The 10,791-nt window shown below is 27.4% G+C and overlaps 5 protein-coding genes across 5 annotated transcripts; 3 read left to right on the top strand and 2 right to left on the bottom strand.

Moving 5' to 3' along the window:
* Positions 1–80: 80 nt before the first annotated feature.
* On the bottom strand, positions 81–489 carry ENU1_136060 (ribosomal protein S10 protein; the record flags this gene model as incomplete). Its single annotated transcript, XM_008860187.1, has 2 exons — positions 81–134; positions 187–489. The coding sequence occupies 2 exons, from the start codon at positions 487–489 to the stop codon at positions 81–83; spliced, it is 357 nt and encodes a 118-aa protein (XP_008858409.1).
* A 257-nt stretch (positions 490–746) lies between these two features.
* Positions 747–2,237, top strand: ENU1_136050 (hypothetical protein; the record flags this gene model as incomplete). Its single annotated transcript, XM_008860186.1, has 1 exon — positions 747–2,237. The coding sequence occupies one exon, from the start codon at positions 747–749 to the stop codon at positions 2,235–2,237; it is 1,491 nt and encodes a 496-aa protein (XP_008858408.1).
* Positions 2,238–2,385: 148 nt separating this feature from the next.
* ENU1_136040 (cation transporter, putative) lies at positions 2,386–4,017 on the top strand (the record flags this gene model as incomplete). Its single annotated transcript, XM_008860185.1, has 1 exon — positions 2,386–4,017. The coding sequence occupies one exon, from the start codon at positions 2,386–2,388 to the stop codon at positions 4,015–4,017; it is 1,632 nt and encodes a 543-aa protein (XP_008858407.1).
* Positions 4,018–4,215: 198 nt separating this feature from the next.
* On the bottom strand, positions 4,216–8,427 carry ENU1_136030 (Sec7 domain containing protein; the record flags this gene model as incomplete). Its single annotated transcript, XM_008860184.1, has 1 exon — positions 4,216–8,427. The coding sequence occupies one exon, from the start codon at positions 8,425–8,427 to the stop codon at positions 4,216–4,218; it is 4,212 nt and encodes a 1,403-aa protein (XP_008858406.1).
* Positions 8,428–8,631: 204 nt separating this feature from the next.
* On the top strand, positions 8,632–10,734 carry ENU1_136020 (ENTH domain containing protein, putative; the record flags this gene model as incomplete). Its single annotated transcript, XM_008860183.1, has 1 exon — positions 8,632–10,734. The coding sequence occupies one exon, from the start codon at positions 8,632–8,634 to the stop codon at positions 10,732–10,734; it is 2,103 nt and encodes a 700-aa protein (XP_008858405.1).
* Between the last annotated feature and the right edge of the window lie 57 nt (positions 10,735–10,791).

Genomic DNA, 10,791 nt, shown 5'->3' with positions numbered 1-10,791 from the left:
TTTTTTTATTATAAAATATTATAAATTTATTATTTTAAAAAAGAAAGAAACCCAAAGAACAACTAATCAGAACCGATTACTTAATCGAACATGGCAACTTCAAGTTCTACTCCTGGTTCAACTTTGAGAGAAGTCTAAATTATTAATATAATTTGATATTAAAATAATTAAAAAGAATTAACAAACAATTTCTTTAACAGTTTCTGGAGTAGTTTTCATAGACAAAACTCTCTTATAAATTCTCATTTGATAATGATCCCAGGTTTTTGAACCTTCACCACATGGAGTCTTTCTAGTGGTGATTCTAAGAGTTTTAGTTGGGATTCTGACTGGACCTTTAACTTGAACACCTTTCTTCTTTCCATTTTCTTTAACTTCAGCACAAAGATTTTCAACAGCTTTAACCTTAGTAGAAGTAATGGTAATTGTAATGTTCTTGTAGACTTTTGGAGTGACTGGTGCTTTAATGTCTTTCTTGATATTAGCCATTGATTCCGATCAGTTTGCTACTTTTTAGTTTTAGTAGGGTTCTTACCTAATTTTTTTTCTTCTTTTAATTTTTTTTAATTCTTTTATTATTTCTTTTTAATTCTTTCTTAATTATTTTTAGTGTTGTGTTTTTTATACATTTTTAATAACATTTTATTCTTTTATTGTTTTGTGTGATTCTTTTATGACACTTTAAAAAATGAGATCCAAAACGAAAAGATATAAAATTATCTTGAAATGAATAAATCAATCTTGTTATGAAGAAAGGACAAAATAAATGCGTTATGGAAGTTCAAATTAATTATCTAAAGAATGTTCCTAGTGATGATGGAGATTTTTTATTGAAATGGTCATTTTCAAGTATGAAAGGTGTGATTGAGAATTTAAAATGTTCAAATAGAACAATCACTGGAACTGAGAATGATATAATAGAAGTTCTCTGTAATGAAGTGAAACTCTATGGAACAAAAATTACAAAACAAAATTTAAAATTTATGTTAATACAAAACATAACTAATCAAAAAAAAAAGAAAGAAGTAAATTTTGGAACTGGATTTATTGATTTATCTCCATTTACAACTATTAAAATTAAACGTGAGATAAGTATTAAAATTAAAGCTGAGAAAAGTGATTTTTCATTTGAATGTCATTTAACAATATGGAATAAAAACACACTTACTGACATAACGTATGCTAATAATTCAGACGAAAAGAAAGTTAAGATGGTAGGATTTAAACAAATTGAATCAGAAGAGGAAGAAGAAAATTTAATACCAAAAAAGGTTGATAATAGTCTTGAAATTCCTAGAACTCTTGAAGATATGGTAAATGATATTGATGAAGAAACAGATGAGCAACTGATGGTTGTTACATACCCACCATCAACTGGACCAATTGATCTTCAAGAAATTTTTGGTTCTTTAAAAAATATGAAAGGAGATTTTGATAGCATTGATAATTTTATTGAATTATTAAAGAAATGGTGGAGTGATAATGAGGCTCATATTGAACTCAATATAATTCCAATTAGTATGGAAGATTGGATTGACTGTGTTTGGTTAATCAAAACTCTGGAAACATTCAAAGTAATTAAATTTGGATTTGAAGAAGAGAATAACATAGAAAGTCAATGTAAATTACAAATTGAAAAGGCACTGAAAGATACAAAAAAACGACTAACAAAATTGATTCAAGAACGTGTTGAAGGAATGTTAAAAAATTTAATTTTATCTACAGCATTTGACTCTACAAAATCTAATTTTGAAGAAGGAATTGCTACAGCTTATGTCCGTTTTATATCATCTGTGTATGAGTCAGTCTGTAAGATTAGTTCAACATATGCTAATTCTTTTATTAGACAATTGTTCCATTTCTCTATTTATTCTATTTTTGAAGGAATTGTAGATTCACATAACGTTGATGGTTCAAAAGGATTTCAATTAAATTATTTTGGGATTTGTATTCAGAATGAAATGGACCAAGTTACTGTATTAAGAAAATATAGAGAAGAATTTATCCCTATTATTGAGGTATCTCGTTTACTAACAATGCCATTAGATGTTGATCTTATGAAATTAAAAGAAGAAGTATTTCCAACTGTCAAATACAATTTATTATTAAAAGTATTACAAGAATTTAAGCCAGGAAATTCTAATCCAAATTCAATTCCCAAATCTGTTTTTAAATTTCTCTCTAAACATTTAGAGCAAGAACCTATTCCTTCAAAATATGATTTAATTGAAAATTAATATTTTTCTTTCATTAAATTAATAATTAATAAAAAAAATAGTAAATTATAATTTTAATAATTGTTTTGAAAGAATATCTTCAAGGCAGAGGATCTTAAAAAAAAATTAAAAGAAAAAACAAAAAATACTAAAGTGAAGTAAAATAGTAATGATTCCTAGTCCCATTCCTTTATTTCAATTCATGATATGTTTGTGTTGTTTAAATAATGAAATATTTATTTCTCCTACAATACTTTTTATTTCAATTTCCCTTCAAACATTTTTGTCCCAATTTAATATTAATAATTACAAATTATTATTTACAAATTATAACAGAATTATTTATCTCCAATTAATACATTTCTTCTTATCAACACTTTCATTAATTGTTCATCCTTCAACATCACTTGCTACATTATTACCTATAACATCTCCAACAGTACTAATTCTTCATATTATTCTTCATATCTTTTCTTTGAATTGGTGGAGTATTATTCCATTAATATGCATTCCATTCCAATATATTTTAAGAAAAAAGCAAGCAATTCCATTAAGTCAGTCATTGGCATTATTACCATTATGTGTAATTGTTTACTTTTTACCAGTTAAAGTATTTAATGGATATATCCCTACAATTTTATCAATTATAATATCATTCCTTGTTCATATTCCTTTATCTCATGACCCACAATATCGTCATGTCTCTATTGTTATAACATGTATAATATCGAACTTCCTTCGAGGAACTTCTTTGTTACCAATATTAGTAATTATTCCTTTATGGTATATTTCATTACCTACAAATAATGACATGCAATTGTTTTCAATTGGTGGTTCTTCAGGAATGATGAGAATTAATATCCCATTAAAGGTATTATTTACTCGAGGATTACAACAAACACTTGGTCATCCAAAGAGTAGAAAATTATTTTATTATTTCTTAATAAATTTAGCCTTTATGTTTGTTGAAGTTGCTTATGGGTGGTGGAGTGGATCATTAGGATTAATATCTGATGGATTTCATATGTTATTTGATTGTGTGGCATTGGCAATGGGATTAGTAGCTACAGTTATAGCACGATGGGCTCCAGACAGATTATTCACTTATGGATATGGTAGATCAGAGACATTATCTGGATTTGTTAATGCATTGTTCTTGGTATATATTGCATTTTTTGTTTTATTAGAAAGTATTCATCGTTTAATTCATCCATCAGATATTAAAGTTGATGCATTATTGATGGTAAGTTTCCTTGGATTATTAGTTAACATCATTGGTGTCTTCGCTTTTCGTGATACTGATGAAGATATAGAAATTTCAAATTGTAATTGTCCAATACATTTAAATCAACCAAAGAAAAAGAAAGCAAAAGATAATAATATGGAAGGTATATTTTTACATGTTCTTTCTGATACATTAGGTTCAGTTGGAGTTATCATTTCATCTTATTTAGTAGAGTATTTTGGATGGGTTATTTCTGATCCTATTTGTTCATTATGTCTTTCAGCAATGATTTTTTGTAGTGTACTTCCACTATTAAAAAATTCTGCTTCAATGTTATTACAATCAGTTCCTAAAGGATATGACGATGATTTAATTAAATCTAAACTCATTCAAATTGCTGGTGTTAAAGATGTTATTAAGTTAAATTTATGGGAGTTTTCTGAAAGTTGTTTAGTTGTTACAACAGTCATTTCTATTTTCCCAGAAGTTGATTCTAATACTATACGTAGTGCTGTTATTACTGCCTTAAAACATGAAGACTTTAATGATATTACTGTAGAACTTGTTGTTCAATAAAATCATTGAAACTCATATTTTTGCTTTAATAAAATACTTTTTTTTGATTTAATTCAATAAATTAATTAATTTCATTATGAAAGTTTATTCATAACATTGTTATAACGAGTCAAATCGAAGTTTTAATTTTTTGGCGTGGTTAGTGTTTGGTAATACAGAAAGGTTTAGAGAAGACTTCATTTGGTTTAACTACATAAGTCAATACCCATAAGACTTTAATTGAAAAAGAGAAATAAAACAAACGATAGTTGTATGTTCTTGAAGTAATTTATCACAGACTATTGATATAATTTTATCTGTCATTTTAAACAATAAGTTAATCATTGTAAATTGAGAAGATTCTATTGCTAAAGAAACAAAACAATCTACTGCGGCATCTACAACTAAACCAAAACATTCCATATAATTTGTTTTTTCTATGTCATTATAAACTGATGAATATTCATCAATTACTGATTGTAAAGACTGAAGCATTTCATCAGATTTTTCGTGGGATGCAATGTCATGAACCATTTCTTTTAATACAAGAAATATTTTAAGGTCACAAGTCAATAATGTTTTATTATCTGTAGGTTGGAATGTTTCATAGTGATTGATAATTGGTTGTGGAAGATGTTTTGTTTCTTTTTTCTTTTGACATTCTAAACTACAATAATAATGTTCTTTACAATATGGACATAAAAATGCTAAATGTGAACTGAATTCTTTCTTACATGTTGAACATTTAATAACTCCAATCATCTCTTTACTACCTTTTGGTGTTTTAACTCTTAAATTAACTTTTTTCAAGACTACTGCAGCAATATGGCTATGAATGAGTTCCATAATTAATTTAAATCCATCATAGCAATTGTCATGATGAGAAACTACTTCAACAATGTCTTGAACTAATAGCCCAGAAACAGAAATACCAAATTGAAGTGGAGAACAACAAAACATATGACAAATCATTAGTACTACTTCAATATATCTAATTGGAACTTTTTTATTTGCAATGAATGAAGAAAGGTTAAGAGCAAATGTCATTCCAACAGTTGTTATCCATTCTTTATCTTTTTTTTCGATATTACTATAAATCAGAGGAACTATTTGTGTATAAACAACGTTCCAAGTTATTTCTGAATTATTATTTTCTAATTGACTTAATAAATATTTCATTGCCTCAACTGCACATTCAACATATTTTGATCCAATAATCCCTCCCCAAATGTACATAACTTCTGTTAATTGTTTTTTTTCTTGCAAATAACTATTTGCAAGTGCAACAAGATCTCTTGCCATTTTTTCATTAGAACAATTTTTAGAATAGAGTTGAAGTCCTTTTGTAATTAGATATTGTGTTTCATCATCAAATGTTTTAATTGTTAATAATCTAAATGAAGAAAATCCTCTAATAATAACATTCGGAGATGAGTCTATTGCTGCCAAATTTAAAATGTTAATAATGGCTTTCCAATTCATTTTTTGAGATGGTTTATAATCATCTAAAATAGATTCTATTGTTTCTATAATTGCATCTCTTACTGGTGGTACAGCAGAGTCTGCCATAATAATCATTAAAGAATTTAAAATAATATCATTCTGTGGAAATTTTGATTGTAAAAGTCCTAATGCTTTAACTGCTTGTCTTGCAAGAATATGATGAGGATGAAGTCCAGCTTTTACATAAATATCACATGCAATAATTAAAGCTTGGTTAATAACATTTTGTTCTCTACCAACTATCATTAATAATATTTGAATAAGAATATTAAACAAAAAGTATTGAGGAGATAATGTGTTAATTTCTGTCATAATAACAGTTTTTAAAGAGTTTAAGAAACATAAGAAATTTTCATTTGGTGCAACAGCCTCTTTAATGAATATATCATTAATAACAGACAAGTGTTTTTGAAGTAATTGTTTTAAAGTGGTAAGAGTTTTTTGATCAAATTTCTTATTTGCAACACGAAGATCGTTATTAACAAATGTAAATATACCAAGATATTCTGGATAATAAATTGGATGTTGTGGCTTTGGCATAACTTTTATTTCAGAAACATCTCCATATGGTTTTGGCATTAATCCAAGATTATCTAAATGACTTATTACTTTTAAACATGATAACCATGCATTTTTTAATAAAGGACCTTCTTCTTTACAGATATTAATTATATACCTAATGGCAAGAACATGTTTTGGACTCATTTCTTCAGGAGAAAGAAGCATTGTCCATAATGAAATATCAGAAGTAAGGTCATCACATTCTGCCATACCACAATAAGCAGTTATATGAATTAATTTTTGCATTCCTCTTAATGAGTTTTCAACAAAATCACCTGTTTCTTCATTAAAAAATAAATATCTACAAATATCAGTACATGAAATCAATGTACTTTTAATAAATGCTTTAATCACATCAATAGAATTTTCTAATTTACCTTCTTCTTTTGTTTGATAGATTCTAATCATATTTGCATCAATCCCTGATAATGTTCTTAATACTCTTTCTTTAACTTCAAGATCATTGACGGTATTTGGACCTATTCCTGTTAAACATTCAGCAAGTGCAAATGAACCACTAGTTGCTCGTTGAAACAATCCTTTAATATCAATATTAATATTTCCTGCACTACCAAGCATTTCACTAAATTCTTTAAAAGTAATACGTTTTGTCTTTGTATCAAGAGCAACACATATCACTGATGTAGCTAATAAATAAATTTGTTCTGGTGTCATATTCAATGCAGTATTACATTCTGCATATCTAACAGAAAAACGTTCAATAATATTATCTACTAATTGAACTTCTCTTGGAGCACAAAACATCCAAAACATTCTTTGAAGAGCATCGTCAAATCTTTCTCCACTAAAGTCTATTCCTTTTATTAAATTATTTAGTGCATCATTTCCATCATTACCTAAATTAGATATATATTCTGTTACTCTACGTTTATCTAATCCTTGAGTACTCAATAAAAAGTCGGCAATAGAACGGGAAGAATTTTCACAAAATTTATTTGAAATAAAATATTCTACTCCATCTTTTGGATTATTGGCAAATAACGGGAATCCATTTTCTAATAATACCTTTCGTTCCATACGCTGTTCAATAGTAGAAGGAAGAGGTGAATAATTAATTTGAATATTTGCAACATTATCAATAATATTTAATATACATTTTAATGCTCTCATACGATTATCAATATCAAATTGTTTACTAACAAATTTTTCCATTGATTTTATTTTTCCATAAACAACATCAGATAATGTTTTGACTAATGACCTAATAACATTTGGTGCAGCAATACTACAATCATATAATTGAAACATTGAAATAATACATTCTTGTTTTTCTGTTAAAGATACTAACATTTCAAGTGTTAGTTGTTTTTGTTGAGGAGTAGATAGTGAAGAGTTGAGTATAAATAAATATAATCGTTCAAAAATAACTGATAATCCTTTTACATGAAGTGTTGGTGAAGACATTACTTCAATAAATATTTTTAATGTTGGAATATATTTTTGTGGTTCTGTTGTAAATCCATTTTCAATTAAACAATCAATCAATGGTTTCTTCCATTCATCATACTGTTGTAATATATGATGATCAGCAATTGTAAATATTAATAAAATAGATTTAACTGCATGAGCATGAGCCCTTGAATTAAAATATTTTTGATTTTCATTTGAAAGTGTTTTAACAAATTTCATTTTTTCTTCTCTATGTTTTTCTATATCACTTCTTATACGAGAACTAAAGTTTACTGATGTCATATACTTATTATCACTTTTAACATGAACAGCATCTGGTAAACACCAATCATCAGTAGAATATTTTGCTGATGTTGTTAATAGTGTAACGACTGGTGGAACCCCATTGGAATACATTGGAGTTTGTGGTGAAACATCAATGAATGTTTGAATTAAATCTTTTACCCGTTGAGCTTCTGGTGCATTTGGAAGAAGTATTACATGAAGATCAAATAAACTTGAAATAAGAAGTGAATATACTTCATCATGTAATCTGCAACGAGAAAGATTTGTAAAAGAAGTTAAAACAATAGGTAATAAAGAGTCTTTTCCTGTAGAAGAAAATGGAAGAATAGATAACATAGATGAACATACTAATGATAGTGTTTCTGAAGTCATTAAGTCTGGTGTTATTAATGGAACAAAAATGGATAATAATTTATTTCTGTCTTTACTCTTAAAAATAGCATCTAGTAATTGAACAAATAAGTTTTGATTTAAAGGAGATAAAACTAATAAAGGATCCTCTAACGAAGATGTACTCTCAAGAAACACTTTTGATGCTTGGTATACTATGTCATCTTTACTTCTATAATGGATCGACTCTAGTGTCTCTACCAAAAGTGACAATTTAGAAGAAGGATCAGGTAGAGGAGAAGGTGTGTTCTTTTGGGACATTGAAACGATTATATCTTATTTTTTTTTTGTCTTTTCTTTGAATTTTTGTTTTTACTTTTTGTAAAACTTAAAATTGAATTTTCTATTGTTTTTGAATTTTGCAATATAAACTGTATATTCGTAACTTACAATCTCCAGATCCTTTTTATGATAAGTTACTAAAGGATTTGGCTTTAAATGTTTCAATGTGTGGATTAATTATCAATGCAATTTGTTGATTATAAAGTTAAATTAGCAACTCGAAAAGCTTGCAATACTTCTAATTGTCCTCCTAAACCTAAACATCTTCGAACAATTGTTGTCAAAAGCTTTTCAGGAGGGGTACCTTCATTTTATTCAGAATTAACAAAATGGATTTTATCATTTAACCCATTACAACAATACAAATCTTTAGTAACTTTACACCGTGTTCTTCGAGATGGTTCTTCTCAATTACTTGGGGGTTATTTAGATGCATTTCTTCCAACAATTAATCGATTAGTTAATACCCCACAACAATTAAATGCTTATTATGCCTTTCAACAAATAATTAAACACTATTCAAAATATATTCAAATAAGATTTGTGTTTCAACAAAAACATCGTATTTTTACTGGCTCATTATTAGTTCCTCACGAATTACCAGAGGAATATTATTCTGATCAAAAAACCCTTTCAGTTCTATCTTATATGATGGATTTAATGGACTATTTATTAGTAATTCCTTTGCCAATAATTCAAAATTATATTGGGGATAATTGCAAAATGGATTGTACTATTCCTCTCATTCTTGATTCTTATAACCTTGTAAAAGACATTACGTTCTTTTTGACTAACCTTGCACATATCGAACAAAATCAATCAGTTTTTACATTCTTATATGATCGTTTCACTAAAACTTATTCAAAACTGAACCAACTTTATTCAGCAGCAAAAAATAATGGTTATATTGTTTCGTTAATTGAAGTTCCTAATCTTCCCCCACTCCCAACATTTAATGTTAATGAAGAAGAAAGAAAATTATACTTAAAGAAACACCCTCATTCTATTACTAAAAATAATCATCTCCAAAAAACATTTCTTCATCCAAATAATAACAATAATACCAAAGAAATACTTGAACTTGGAAAACATTTTTCACAACAACTTTCAAAATTATTTGATTTATTAATTCCTCCACAACTATCTTCAGAAGATCCAGAATCAAAATTAGAAACAATGGCTTCTTGTTTAATGCAAGAGTTACAAAATCCTTCAAATCTAAATGATATAAAAATACATATTTGGAAAACTTTAATTGGAACAAAATATTTATTACAACAACGAAACTTAGATTACGTTGATGCAAACAATAATGGAGAAAAAGTTATTAATGAACTTTATGATCTACAATCTACAGCAGACAAAATAAAAGCCTCATTTCAAATGAATGAGGGATATGAAGAATTACAAAAATATATTGAAGAGTTTGTTTCAATTCTTTCATCTTCATCTACCAATACTAGTGAAACTACACCTACAAATCAAGACAATGACTTAGTTCTGTTTGATTATATAGGCGATTCAAGTCATGATAAAGTTATTCAAACCTCACAAGACGAATTCATTGATGAAACGTCTTTTAACTCATTTATACTCCCAAACTTACAAAACCAAGAAAATAGCTCTAATGAAGAAGAAGAATTCAGTATTGTTCTTAATCAAATTAATGATCAAATTAATAAAATTGAAGATGTGAGAGATGCTTTAAAGAATTGTAACACTAATGGAAATGAAACAATTAAACGATTTGGTGATTCAACACAAGGACTTATAGAATTTATTCAAATAGCTGGAGAGTGTGAAAAAGAACGAATTAGAGAAGGAAAAGAAAAAAACAAACAAACATATTCTAATAATGAAGTTTGGTCAGAAGGGTTATTGAGTTGTGCAAAAAAAATAGTAGAATGGGCACAATATATTAGTTCTGCTTTAATGAATGGAGAATCAGACGAACGAATTTTAGCTGGGTTAAAACAATTTAAATCACATTGCTCTCAACTATTAACTGCTGCTCGAGTGAGTATGGAAGATCAGTCTCCTCTTCTTCAAAGATTAGAGAAAAGTTTATGCTCTCTAATGAGTCAAATTCAAAAAATCATTCAAAATATTTTATCAAGAGAGCAAGAACAACGCCAAGACATTAAAGAACAAAATAAAACCCAAGATAATGGAATTGAGAGTAAAAAAGAACTGATGGAATCTCAAGTTCGTGTTCTTCAACTTCAGAAAGAATTAGAAAAAGCTCAGAACCATTTATATTCGTTAAGAAAAGAAGAATACAATTAATAATATTATTTTACTAAATTCATTACTTGAAAACTACATTATAATAAAATTTATATA

This window comes from Entamoeba nuttalli (assembly GCF_000257125.1).
Source record: "Entamoeba nuttalli P19 unplaced genomic scaffold asmbl_5676, whole genome shotgun sequence".
Lineage (NCBI taxonomy): Eukaryota > Evosea > Mastigamoebida > Endamoebidae > Entamoeba > Entamoeba nuttalli.
This window is presented reverse-complemented; position numbering and strand designations above follow the sequence as displayed.